The sequence below is a fragment of the Trifolium pratense genome, linkage group LG7 (genome assembly GCF_020283565.1).
Source record: "Trifolium pratense cultivar HEN17-A07 linkage group LG7, ARS_RC_1.1, whole genome shotgun sequence".
Lineage (NCBI taxonomy): Eukaryota > Viridiplantae > Streptophyta > Magnoliopsida > Fabales > Fabaceae > Trifolium > Trifolium pratense.
This window is the reverse complement of record NC_060065.1, coordinates 10239446-10254095: the sequence shown is the minus strand read 5'-3', so window position 1 is coordinate 10254095 and position 14650 is coordinate 10239446. Positions and strand designations below refer to the sequence as shown.

Genomic DNA, 14650 nt, shown 5'->3' with positions numbered 1-14650 from the left:
AGTACAAATTTATAGTCAAACTTAAATTACCTTGAAATACATGGGTCTCTAGGGTTAGTACACAACAAAGCATGCATCTCCACCCCCTCTTCATTCTAATGGTAATAATTTTCTGATTCTCGACTTATATGATTAATTATTGAATATTATGTGATTTTGTTCTCTACAAATACGTCTCACTCTAGTTCTCACATTACAAGATATATATATATATATATATATATATATATATATATATATATATATATATATATATATATATAAACGACGGTGTGAGAATTTACTTAAGATCAATGAAGTTTTCTTTCAATTCCTTACATAATTACCGAGTCTAAATTAGTTCTTAAAATATATTGGACCAATATAATCCCTAAAATAACAATATCCTTCACTTCATCCCAGATCCTTTGTCACCATTATCCCCTCCTTTGTATTAGGCCTCCGCTCTCTTTTAACCGTTTAACATGAAATTTGTTCAGATTTATAATCATAATCATAATAGAAACATAATGAATTGATCCGATCAAAATTTAAAGACGAGTTAAGGTTAGGTATAACACTCTCATCTTTTTGCCTTGATTTATAGTTCTAATTTGTGATGAGACTTTTTTATAATAAAATACAACTTATAAAAATTCATGTTAGTTATAAAACAACATTGAATCATTATTAATTAATAAGAAAACATTGAACCAAATAATTATTCCAAATATACAGATATGATTGGCGAAGTCAAATAAATATCATATATAGCAAACTATGAGGTGGTTGAGATAGATGAAAATATCAGGCTTAGAAGGCTTTGCAGATCGAAACACAAGGAAAAATTACATAGGCATAGTAACTATGTTAATCAATGAATAAAATAAAAATGTTGATGAGCAAGACAAAATTGGAGTATAAAAAAAACGGCAGTAATAAATTAATTACGAATATACTCCTTTATAAATTATTTATTTCAAAACAACATTTAAAAATAATTTCATTCACAATCAGGTAAACAGTCACAACATCAGTTTTTGGACTTCCACTGTCTCATACTCTAAACTCTTCCTCCATCAACTCTCAACCTCTTTATAAACCCTCTCCCTCCATACCAATTCTCCCTCACCATCCAACACAACACAACAACGCTTCAATAATAATATACACAAACCAAAGTTTATATTTTATTTTGCTATCTTTCTCTCAAACACCTTAATAGTCAACTTATTTTTAACAACCATGTACATGGAAATGGACATGGACATGGATGCTATCCATGACCTCGACTTCTCCGGACACAGCAGCCTCACAAACACGCCTTCTTCAGATGATGATTACGGTTGCAACTGGAACCAATGGTCTCCCATCGTTAACTGGGACACTTTTGCTGGTGCCCAGGATGGTTTCCACCACCTCATGGACACCATCATTGACGATAGAACCACCCTCCTCGACCAGCTCAGCCCGACCACAACCACCACCACCACAACCACAGAAGAAGAGGAGGAAGAAGAAGAAACAGAAACAACAACAACCACCACCACCACAACAACCACGACGACGACAACAACAGAAAAAGCACAAGCGGTTGGTGATGATATAAAAGGGCTAAAACTAGTGCACCTATTGATGGCTGGCGCGGAAGCCTTAACCGGTTCAACAAAAAACCGCGACTTAGCTAAAGTGATATTGGTTCGGCTCAAGGAGTTGGTTTCAAACCATGCTCACGGCTCTAACATGGAAAGACTCGCCGCTTATTTCACCGAAGCCCTTCACGGTTTACTAGAAGGAGCTGGGGGTGCGCACAATAACCACCATCACCACAACAACAAACATTACCTCACAACCAGTGGGTCCCACGACAACCAAAACGACACACTCACTGCTTTCCAACTACTTCAAGACATGTCACCTTACGTCAAATTCGGCCACTTCACAGCCAATCAAGCCATAATCGAGGCCGTGGCCCACGAACGTCGCGTCCATGTCATCGATTACGACATCATGGAAGGGGTCCAATGGGCCTCATTAATCCAATCTCTAGCTTCCAACAACAACAGTCCACACCTCCGAATAACCGCATTATCACGAACAGGAGCAGGAAGGAGGTCAATCGCCACCGTACAAGAAACTGGTCGGCGATTAACCTCCTTCGCTGCTTCTCTCGGTCAGCCTTTTTCGTTTCACCACTGCAGGTTAGACTCAGACGAAACGTTCCGTCCTTCTACGTTAAAGCTTGTTCGTGGAGAAGCTTTGGTTTTCAACTGCATGTTAAATTTGCCTCATCTTAGTTACCGTTCACCTGATTCAGTTGCATCGTTTTTAAACGGAGCAAAAGCGTTGAATCCAAAGCTTGTAACATTGGTAGAAGAAGAGGTTGGATCTGTTGTTGGTGGGTTTGTGGAAAGGTTCATGGACTCGCTTCATCATTACTCAGCTGTGTTTGATTCATTAGAGGCTGGTTTTCCGATGCAGAATCGGGCCCGGGCTTTGGTGGAGCGGGTATTTTTCGGTCCGAGGATCGCGGGCTCATTGGGCCGGATTTATAGAACTGGTGGAGAGGAGGAGAGAAAATCATGGGGGGGGTGGTTAGGTGCGGCAGGGTTTAGGGGTGTTCCGGTGAGCTTTGCGAATCATTGTCAAGCGAAGCTTTTGTTGGGTCTTTTTAATGACGGGTATAGAGTTGAAGAGGTGGGTGTAGGTAGTAATAAGTTGGTTTTAGATTGGAAATCACGGCGCTTGCTTTCTGCTTCACTTTGGACTTGTTCTTCTTCAGATTCTGATTTATAGGTTGTTGATGCTAAATGCTAATCTATACTTATTAGATAAACATCAATTAGTCATTCATGCCTTTCTAATAGTTTTGAATTTGATCGTATGTTAATTACTGACCCTCTTCCAAATATGGAAACAATTAATGGTTTAATGTTTTGTACGTATGTTAATTTCCATTTATGGTAGTTTTGATCGTTGAAAGATCTAAGTTTTTGTTGACAGAGGTGACTCATGTCTGGTTGTACGCGCGCCTTGTTTTGTAAAAATTATTACATAAAGTTGAAATAAATTGATTTATTTTGTAGAAAAAAAAAAATTTGATTTTTTTTTTCATGTCAGTTTTAAATAATATACTCCATTCTGTCCTAAATTTTTTGTTCTTTTGACATTTTATTTTTAAAAACTAAGATACAAATTAACATGTTTTACTATTTGTATCCTTAAAAAAAAAAAAACCATTTATAAATAAAATTTTATATTTTTTGATAAAGGAAGGCTAAAAAACACTTAACTCATCATTATATTTATTATTTCTAATCAATGTGCAAAGTTTATTTTTAGGGAAATTCCATGGAACATTCTCTTTTTGGACTGTTTTGGTGCAGTCGTTTTTTTTAACCAATAGAATTCATTTTAATTCTCACATCAACGCAAGTCTATGGTGAATCCTTTTTTTTAACAAACTTTTATTTATTGCATATGAGTCCCCCATCAAGTAAATATTCATTTACAAATTACAAACAAAAAACAAATTTTATTTCAATTTAAAAAAAATCATCCCTAAAAAAAACCATCAATATTTCAATTTAAAAAAAAAATCATGCGTAAATCCCTAAATAATATACGTGATAAGCTGTCATATATGTCACGGTTGACGCTGCCATATAAGCTGCAGCCACTAATTTATAATCTCGCGAAGTGTCTTCTTCTTCCTGTTCCAGAGAATCTTTTCTTCCATTAAAATCCCAAAGACAACAAATTATATACAGAAAACAAATTAAAGCATAAACCCTAATTCCTAAATTGAAATCAAATTGATTCTTAATAAATAATTACACATAAATATAACAAACATTTCAGTTTCGTATTTACCTTAGCAATTGTCTTTTCGATAGACCACACACAAACTTCTTTTCCAATCTCGCTGTCGAATGAGTTCCGTTCGCGAAAACAATGATGAACGCAGATGATGAACAAAGAAGTTTCAATTTTAGTGATGATGAGCGCAGGTGATGAACGCGTGTGATGAACAGAGAAGTTTCAATTTCAGTGATTTTGAGACTTAGAGATGAAAGCAGGTGATGATGAACAAAGAAATTTCAATTTCTTTTCCCTTTTTTGATATCGTAGAAAGCCATGAAACTTCAAAAGAAGAAACTGACTTTTTTTTTTTACAATCACAATTAAAATAAAAAACAATTTAAATATAGGGGTAGTTTTATAACTTTTAATATGATAGGGACTTAGTTGAAATATTATTATTTGATATATATAAAGATACATGGTAGGTACCATATAAGTGGTTTGTACCATATAATTTAAAGTTAGTCAATACTTCATCCTCATTGGTCAGATTAAGACAGCACCAAAACAGTCTAAATAAGGGACCGCACCTTAGAATTTTTCTTATTTTTATACCTTTTTACAACATCTTTGATCACGAGGAAACATAATTGATTTTAACCTCAAAATAAGCTCATACAAACTCAAAGATCAGAACTTTATGTACAACTATTACAAGCATATAAACATGAAAACAAACACAAATTAATATCAAAACATGTAAAATCCATGAATGAGATTCTTTCATTTTCACAAAAAACTCAAAAACAACACAAACATCAACAAATTCTCAATTTATATATATCCCAAAGATTTATACTTCCGGTTAGGAATAAGCATAATAAACATCATCAAAGCATAAAGTTTCCATTTTCATCAAAACCCATAAAAATCCTAGAAAAAAGTAGAGTATAGCGAATTTGGGATAGTAGAGAAGAATTTCTCTCTCCTCTCTATTACTCACTCCAAAATTAGCACCTCTACCCTCATACCGGGAAGAGGATCACCCTTTTTTTTTTTTCCAATGTATAATTTGATGCTCTATTTTAGATGATAAACTATCTCAAAGTATATGGAATGTTTTTTACACATGAAATAAATATTAGAGGATAAAATTGTTTAATTTCTTACATCTTTTTATCACCATAGCCAAAATTAGAGGTCACCGTTCTTCAACCACCTTTGGTTCAAAAAATGTAAACATGGCAATTATATTTGTGTGGATTGATAGCAGCAAGGTTACATCAATTTAATAGTGTAGGAGAAGTAATTTTGGAAAGGATGGATGTTGCAGGAAGAGTAGCGGTCATGATTTGGATAATTTGGAATATTAGAAATAATTGGCTGTGGAATCATGAGAAGAGTGGAACAACACAAATGGGATTGCAAGTTTTTCATGTTTGGAAATTGGAATGAATGGTATTTAGCTCAAGGTTATGGTGGTAATGCAACGAGCTTTGTACAGGTCCGGCAACAACGCCAGTGGCAACCTCCACAACGAGGGTGGTTGAAATGTAATGTCGATGCCGATTTCCACAATGGAGAAACAATAACAAGTAGAGGCTTGTGCATTCGTTACGATACTGGACAGTTAATTTATGCACGCGGGTACAGCTTTGCATACATGTAAATACTATTAAAAAATGAGTTGAGAGGCATGACGAAAATACCAATAGTAGTTTCATACGATAATTAATTTGAACAGGCCTTCACTAAAACGATATTTAATCTATCTCTGTAACTCCAAATTTAGTGGAGTTTGATTTTGTGGAAAACTAACTCGATTGCGGTCGTTTTGGTACCAGTTTGGTGAATTATTGATCCAAACTGAGTTCTGTGCAAAACTTTGAACTTGAGGCTCAAAAGCAGATTTTGTGCAGAATTTTGGTGAGGGGGCAAAATCCAACAAATTATAAAATAAGGGGGTAAAATTCCGCATTTTAAAATAGGGGTAAAATTCCGCATTTTTCAAAACAGGGGGTAAAACTGCATTTAAGCCAAAATTAAATTATGAGATTAAAAGTATAATTAAGAAAAGAAGGAAAAAAAAATGGTCTCTATTTGTTTTGACGTCAACTTCAAAATACTATATTTGGTTTGAATTTCCACCTCTAATAATTTCTGCTAACTACCAATTAAACTGTATTATGGACTACAATAATGATATTCTATATTTGATTATTAAAAAGCATATTTCAGCATTGTATTTTTATAATCTTTAGAAAGGCCATTGATGAGTCGAGGCCCACATCAAATTTCAGTTTTTCATTTATCCTACTATACTACTCAAAAGTAAAGCTCCAATCTTTCGTCGTCACCCTACCAACCATGTCCACCACCGATGAGATAACCCACCATCCTTTGCAGGTTCACCCTCTCTTTTTTCATACACTTTACTGCTTCTATGCTATCATTAATATTTTATTTTTATACCAAATGTATTAGTATGATTGTGTATTTAGCTTGTAATTTGTAGGTTGTAGTAGCCCTATTATATGTAACTTTTACATTTATTCATTTTTAGCTTTGGTCCATGCACCTCAATTTTGCCTCATTTTTGGCTTGTAAATTTGCCTCACAAGTCACTAACTGACTTTTTCTGTAATTTTGCAGTGATCTTCTACACACTACAAATTGCTCCTTTTTTTTATGTACCAAAAAAAATTGTACATGTTTTTTCATTTCTTTTTTATGTTCATATTTCTTCATGAATTACTTGTTTTCTCAAGTGAGGGGTATGCTTGGTAGAATTTGCTAGTTTTTATCTAGTAAAACCATCAGAGAAAGTTCAATGACCTCAGATCGTATCATGACGTGTACAAGGGAGAAGGATTTTGAAAGAAAGAGTTTGGCTCTATGCAACACGGACATTTCACATTGAAGGTGTGCCTGGTGTTCTACATATGTCAGTGTCCTATACTGGACACCGACACAAAACCAATACATTTAGTTACATTTAATTATTCTATTTTCTTAGATTATTACCAAATTCGATGTGTTAGTGTCTATATTTGTCGGTGCTTTTTAGGTTTTCTTCTTTACTGTTATGTAACTTGGTACTTGGTTATCTAATAATGTCAAAAAAAAAAAAACAATGCAGAAATAAGTGTTCATAGTAGAGGCATGTGTTTGCATTGATCTTTGTTGTTTACCATTTATTTATTAGGTTGCAAAGCGGTTAGAAAAGTTCAGACCAACGATCTTCACCCAAATGAGTATGCTTGCTATTAAACATGAAGCTATTAGCCTTGGTCAGGGTTGTCCAAACTTTGATGGTCCAGAATTTGTGAAGGAAGCAGCAATTCAGGCAATCAGGGATGGGAAAAATCAGTATCCAAGGGGTTATGGAGTTCCAGACCTCAACGTTGCCATTGCTGAGAGGTTCAAGAAAGATACTGGACTAATTGTAGACCCTGATAACGAAGTTACTGTCACAACTGGATGCACAGAAGCAATTGCTGCAACTGTATTAGGATTAATAAATCCCGGTGATGAGGTTATTCTGTTTGCTCCTTTTTATGATTCGTATAATGCCACTTTATCAATGGCTGGCGCGAATATAAAAAGCATTACTCTGTGCCCTCCTGATTTTGCTGTCCCAATTGAAGAGTTGAAGTCCAACATCTCAAAGAATACTCGTGCGATTCTTATAAATACCCCTCATAATCCTACCGGAAAGATATTCACTCGAGAGGAGCTTAATACCATTGCATCTCTTTGCATTGAAAATGATGTGCTGGTTTTCACTGACGAAGTTTATGATAAGTTGGCATTCGATATGGAACACATTTCAATTGCTTCTTTGCCTGGAATGTTCGAGCGGACAGTGACAATGAACTCGTTAGGGAAGTCATTCTCCTTAACAGGATGGAAGGTTGGATGGGCCATAGCACCTCCACATTTAACATGGGGATTGCGACTGGCACACACTTTCATCAATTTCTCAACTGCAAATCCTTTGCAGTGTGGTGCTGTAGCAGCACTTAGAGCACCGGATTCATACTTTGTCGAGCTAAAGAAGGATTATATAGCAAAGAGAGCTATTTTGGTGGAAGGGTTGAAAAGTGTTGGGTTCAAGGTATTCCCATCCAATGGAACTTTCTTTGTGCTTGCAGATCACACCCCTTTTGGGATGGAGAATGATGTTGTATTTTGTAAATATCTAACTAAGGAGATTGGGGTAGCGGCAATACCTTCAAGTGTGTTTTACTTTAATCCAGAAGAAGGGAAGAATTTAGTCAGATTTGCTTTCTGCAAGGATGAGGAAACTATAAAGGCAGCTATTGAGAGGATGAAGAAGAAGCTTAAAAAATAATCTCTATGCATATTGAAATGAACACATCCCAATGGTAACTTCTGGTTTGTTGAACAGGAGGATTCCTGACTCTCCAGTCATTCACAATTTCATATTCTCAAATATTAATTTTCTTCTTCTAAATATCTATAGTTTGAATTAGTTTTCGTTAATTCTAGCATTCTGTATAGGCACCTCCCTTGTCACCTTGTTGTATTGTGTCTTGCACAATATTGAACCTAGTAATGTTTCTCCATTTCTCCTATAATGTTATGAACTTGTCTACAAAATTCAATGTTATGTCATGTTTGTCCTCTAAATGAGGAGTGTTAGGGTCACACCCTCTAACACACCCCTTCGAACACACTTTCATTTATTGGTGCCACCTCATCTATTATTTTTAATGTGATACTTGTAACCGGTTTAGTCTATTGTTTTTTAATCATTATTTTGATTATTTGGATGGTTTAGTCTATTGTTTTTTAATCATTATTTTGATTATTTGGATGATAACTGTTCATCTTCTTCTTCATCTGCTATATACTATGGCTTTCCACCGACCACCATAGATACTTAGCCTCCCTCTCGCTCTCACTGTTCCACCTTATTCTTAAACTACAATAGCATCCAGAGAAAGATGGATTTGCGTTGGCAATTGATAGAATTAGGGTAAATAAAATAAATTAAAAAATATGAAATTGGCAATTAGAAGAACGACCCTCTTGATTTTCACATAATGAATTTTTTGTGTTGGTTGAAACAAATTGAAGAATCATGGGTTCTCTTTAATACCAAAATTGTTTCTCTGATGCTACCTTTTTAGTTATGGGAAGCTTTTCAAGATCTGTTTGTGTTAGATTTAAAAAAAATACATGCTTTGTAATATTTTTCTATGGAGAGGGCAATTTTTTTTCCAATAGACATAGTTGTAATTTTCTCCAGGAACAGCTTTACCCAATGGTAATGAAAAATAGAGGAGATGTTAGTAAAGAAATCGTGTATAAGAATTAAACATTGGAGGATACGAAAATCGTTGAAAGTTGGAACCGTGGGTTTGGTTTTGAAGAATAAAATCAAAATGGCTTGACTGTGGGTAGTGAGTGTCAAAGATTAGTGGTGACAAATAATAATTGTAAAATAAAATAGAAAAAGGAAATATAAAACCTGTTTGGCAGGTTAACCGGTAAAGGATTAAAAAATGTGGGTGATGTGGACCAATGAGAAAGAGTGTGTTTAAAGGAGTGTGATAGAGAGTGTGTCTATAGCACTCCTCTATTTGTTAAATATGTTTGGATCTCATCCCCAAAAGCTAGCTCAAAGGACGAGGTTGCCCTCATATATTTATACACTTCACATCCTGCGAACCTAAGCAATGTGAGACTTCAAACAATCTCCAACAACACAACAACACATTCAACAATGTTTATATTAATTTATGTGTTAAATATATTTTTAGTTCTTATAAAATCATAAGTTTTTAACTTAGTTTTTTAAAAAAATTATTCACTTTTTACTTCTATTTAAATTTTATATGGATTATTTTTACAAACTAAAATATTATAGAGAACTAAAATTATAATTAATATTTAAGCTAAATTAAACTTTTGATCCTTTAAAGTTAATTTTAGGTTTTACTTTGGTCCCTTAAGTTTTTTTTTTATTTCACTTTAATCCTTTAAGTTATAAATGTTATACAATTTGATACTTTAAAATTTTCGTTTCATTTTAATCCCTTTAAGTTATGAATGTTAGGGACTAAAATATCTTAATATTTATAATTTAAGCGAATAAATCGTTCAATATTCATAACTTAAGGAACCAAATACTACGAATTCGGGCCACTATCCTTATTCACATTTTAAAATGCAAACTCGATTCACAGATTATCTCACGGAAGATTTTTCTAGCAAAACTTGTGCTTTTAGGCACTTGCGGGTTAAGTTGCAAGGAGTAAAATTGGAAGTGCAGGGTGCGCACGAGAAAGACACAAGGCATGAAAAGAAATTATCCTAAAAATTTACCTCTTGGTAAAGGCCGGGGATTTGGATCATCTCCTGCTCATTCTCTAGTGTTGTCATCCTGCTCATTCTCTAGGCCGGGGATTTGGATCATCTTTTGTGTTGCTTTTTTTACTTTATTGTTCAATCCACCATTGAATTAAGAAAACGAGAGATGGCTGCACAAAAATAGTTGGAGAGGATATAATCATTGATGTGTCACCTTTTCAAAAAAATCATTGATGTGTCACAGGCTTGGAGCAATTTTTGGGGGACCCAATATTATGATCAAATCTTAGTCTTTCATTTCACTACGACTCCAAAGCCAATATCCGAGAGCTCCAATCATTCATCATCACCCTACCAACCATGTCAACCACCGCTGAGACAACCCACCATCCTTTGCAGGTTCATCCTCTGTTTCCTTTCCCACACACATGCTATGCTTTCAGTAATATTCTGTTTTCATAATTGCTTTATATGATTGTGTATGTAGTGTAATAGTACACTAATATGAAGATTTTAATGTCTGTTGCAAAATCCATGTCTGAATTTTAACTGTGTTATGCTTCTGTTGGGCACATACAGTAACTGTTTATCTTATCTTTTAGTTTCTATTTCGTAGACATTTCTTTGTATTTGCACCATTTTGAGTGATCTTTCACAGACTACAAATTGCTCTTGTTTTCCATTTTAGTTTGATTTATGTTCATATTTCCTCATGAATTACTGGGTTTCTCAATGACCGTGAAGCAAAGACACTTCTCAAATTAGGCGTGTCTCAGTGTCGGACACCGACACGACACCAACACTTAAAGATTACACTGAATTATGTCATTTTCTTACATTATTATTGTTGTCAGCGTGTCTGTGTCCGGTGTCCGTGTCTGTGGCTGTGTCTGTTCTTCATTGCTCACTGATGGGTATGCTTGCTACAATTTGCTTGTAAAACCATCAGAAAAAAGTTCAAGACCTTGGATCATATCATGCCGTGAACAAAGGGGAGGGATTTTGAAAGGGGGAGTTTGGTTCTATGTAGCACCAACTCTTCACATTGAAGGCATGTCCGGTGTCCTATATGAGTCAGTGTCCTACATTGACACAACACCAACACATGTAGTTACATTCAATTATTCTATTTTCTCACGTTATTACCAATGTCAATGTTTAGTATCTTGATCGGTGTTGTATCTATGTCACTGCTTTTTTTTAATGGCGTGTGAGTGCTTTTTATGTTTCGTTAGGTTATGTTAGTGTTATGTGCCTTAGTACTTGGTTTCCTGTCAAAAAAACAAGATGAATGGAATAAAAAAACTCCATTCTTCGTAGTAGAGCATATAGCCATGTGTTTGCATTCATCTTTGTTGTTTTCCATTTATTTATTAGGTTGCAAAGCGATTAGAGAAGTTCAAACCAACAAGTTTCACCCAGATAAGTATGCTTACCATCAAACACGGAGCTATTAATCTTTGTCGTGGCTATCCCAACTTTGATGGTCCAGAATTTGTAAAGGAAGCAGCAATTCAAGCAATCAGGGATGGGAATAATCAGTATGCAAGGGGTTTTGGAGTTCCAGACCTCAACATTGCCATTGCTGAGAGATTCAAGAAAGATACCGGACTAATTGTAGACCCTGATAAGGAAATTACTGTTACAACTGGTTGCAAAGAAGCAATTGCAGCAACTGTATTAGGATTAATAAATCCTGGTGATGAGGTTATTTTGTTTTCTCCTTTATATGATTCTTATAATGTCATTTTATCTGTGGCTGGTGCAAATATAAAAAGCATCACTCTGCACCCTCCTGATTTTGCTGTTCCAATTGAAGAGTTGAAGTCCACTATCTCAAAGAATACTCGTGTGATTCTTATAAATACCCCTCACAATCCTACCGGAAAGATGTTCACTCGAGAGGAACTCAATACCATTGCATCTCTTTGCATTGAGAATGATGTTTTAGTTTTCTCTGATGAAGTTTATGATAAGTTGGCATTTGATATGAAACACATTTCAATTGCTTCTTTGCCAGGAATGTTCGAGCGGACGGTGACAATGAACTCCTTAGGGAAGTCATTCTCCCTAACTGGATGGAAGATTGGATGGGTTATAGCACCAGCACACTTAACATGGGGAGTGCGACAGGCGCACACTTTCATCACTTTTTCAGTTTCCAATCCTTTGCAGTGCGGTGCTGTAGCAGCACTTAGAGCACCAGATTCATACTTTGTGGAGCTAAAGAGGGACTATATAACAAAGAGAGCTATTTTAGTGGAAGGGTTGAAGAGTGTTGGATTCAAAGTGTTACCATCCAATGGAACATTCTTTTTGCTTGCAGATCACACCCCTTTTGGACTAGAAAACGATGTTGCATTTTGTGAATATCTAATTAAGGAGATTGGGGTGGCGGCAATACCTTCAAGTGTATTTTACTTGAATCCAGAAGAGGGAAAGAATCTAGTCAGATTTACTTTCTGCAAGGATGAGGAAACTCTTAAGGAAGCTGTTGAGAGGATGAAGAAGCTTAAAAAATAATCTCTATGCATGAACATATCATGTGATACATATGAAATAAAGATCATGTTCCTTTCTAGAATCCCAAAGGTTTGATTGTGGTGACTTATGGTATTCTCTTCCCCTGAATGCCAATGTTTTGATGGGTATGTGCTGGTTTGTTCTGTAAGAGTACAGACTCATCACAACATCAATACTCGTGAATTTGTTTTGCTTAGTTCTAGCATATGTATAGGCTCCTCTTTTATTGCTCTGTTGTGTTGTATTGTACTGTATTGTATTGTGTTTTATCTGCACTTATAAGTTAATAATGTACCTTGTATTCCAGCGTTACTATGGAAATATTCAGTGAAATAATTCTCCTACATGTTTATTGTTTGTTTCAAACAAATTCTCCTATATGCTTATCATTCAACGGTTTTATATAATTACCAAGAGCTAGTTAGTCTCGTGTCTTTCAGGTTTGAACTTTTTTTCATCGGTTATTGTTTCATCTTAATCAAGGTCTTGGGTTCGATTCCTGACATGGTATGCAGTAATGTTAAAACTCTTATGTAGAGTTTGTGAATATGGTTAGTTGAGAAACTCTATATAAGAGTTTTAACACTACTGCATACCATTTCTTTTGTTCATAACATTATGAACTAAGGTTCCGAGCTCAATCGGGAGAAGTGACCATATTTTTATTTAATATCTCTAGTTATGTCCCTAACAAAATTGTCTTTTTGGTGGAGGAAATTACGAGAAACAAAAAAAAAACAATATTTAACATAGATTTAAAATTTGTGAAAAATTGAGAAGCTTTTTTTTGAACGGCTGAAAAATTAACTCGATGAAATTAATATTTATGTTGAGATATAAAACGGAGTAACTCGAGACTTAGAGTTATTCATAGAGTAGATTTATCCCCTATTTTATTTTTTGGCTTTCACCACCAGTTTAATCTGGTTCGGGGGTTAGTTGTGGCATCAAGTGGTTCCAGTTCTCTCCTGATCGTAGTTGCGGGGGATCGAACCGTGGAGATTTATCCCCTATTTTACTTCATCTAAGATTTATCCCCTATTTTGAAAAAACAAAATCAACAAAATATTATTAAAATTTCAAGTAAAATAATAGTAAATTCTAATAAATACTCCTCTTATTTTTTAATACTAATAAATATTGTTAATTATATTTTTATTTCGAGTGATTTATATATGTGAATGACTCTAAATAAATCTTCAATTTAGTACGTAGTCATGTGAGCGTAGTTCAATTAATATAAATATTGCAATTTTCAAAAGGTAGGGTTCAAATAGAATTAAAAAAAATTCAATTGGTAGATAGATCAATGTTAAAAAATTACTATTAGTACCATTTACCAAAAAGATTAAGTGATCTCTAACTTTTACGCATAAAAAAACAATAAATTTAAAACAAAATAATTTATCGTATGTGTCCAACTTAATCTTCGATAAAAATTAAGCACAATAGTGAATATTTCATATTTATAGGTATAAAAACAATTCCAAGAATTTGATCTAGTGGCAAAAAAAATATGTCTTAGATCCAAAAATCCGAAGAGTCTTAAAATCTTTCGTACTTTTGACTGAGATACAATCTCTTGCACTAAAATTTATCTCATAAAAAATAGATATAAAAACATTATATTTAGAATTTATCTACTTTTAACAATATAATAAAATTTATTACTACCAAATTTACTAATTTGTCCTTATCAGTTTTAACAATATTTCAAATTTTGTATCCTTAATCGTAATTTCACAAAATAAAAGTTATACAAAAAAGGCTTAACTATACATTTGGTCCCTTACGTTTATTTTAGGTTTCAATTTGGTCCCTTACGTTTAAAAAGTATCAATTTGGTCCCTTACGTTTATTTTAGGTTTCAAGTTAGTCCTTTCCGTCAATTTTGTCACATGTGGCAGTCAATTTGCATACGTGGACTGACACGTGGCACTTGGACACGTTGACACGTGTACTATTCAAACGGTGTTAGTGACAAAACTAACGGAAAGGACTAACT

The 14650-nt window shown here is 34.4% G+C and overlaps 3 protein-coding genes across 3 annotated transcripts; all 3 read left to right on the top strand.

The window, feature by feature from the left end:
• The first annotated feature begins 1009 nt into the window (after nt 1-1009).
• Nucleotides 1010-3124, top strand: LOC123896871 (protein NODULATION SIGNALING PATHWAY 2). The gene has a single exon (XM_045947288.1). It carries the CDS (start codon nt 1225-1227, stop codon nt 2773-2775), a length of 1551 nt encoding a protein of 516 aa, XP_045803244.1. The 5' UTR covers nt 1010-1224; the 3' UTR covers nt 2776-3124.
• A 2052-nt stretch (nt 3125-5176) lies between these two features.
• Nucleotides 5177-8373, top strand: LOC123895823 (probable N-succinyldiaminopimelate aminotransferase DapC). The gene is made up of 3 exons (XM_045946303.1): nt 5177-5430; nt 6851-6878; nt 6989-8373. The coding sequence occupies exons 1-3, from the start codon at nt 5177-5179 to the stop codon at nt 8135-8137; spliced, it is 1431 nt and encodes a 476-aa protein (XP_045802259.1). The 3' UTR covers nt 8138-8373.
• A 1860-nt stretch (nt 8374-10233) lies between these two features.
• Nucleotides 10234-12989, top strand: LOC123896870 (methionine aminotransferase-like). The gene is made up of 2 exons (XM_045947287.1): nt 10234-10521; nt 11500-12989. Exons 1-2 carry the CDS (start codon nt 10483-10485, stop codon nt 12643-12645), a joined length of 1185 nt encoding a protein of 394 aa, XP_045803243.1. The 5' UTR covers nt 10234-10482; the 3' UTR covers nt 12646-12989.
• The last annotated feature ends 1661 nt before the right edge of the window (nt 12990-14650 follow it).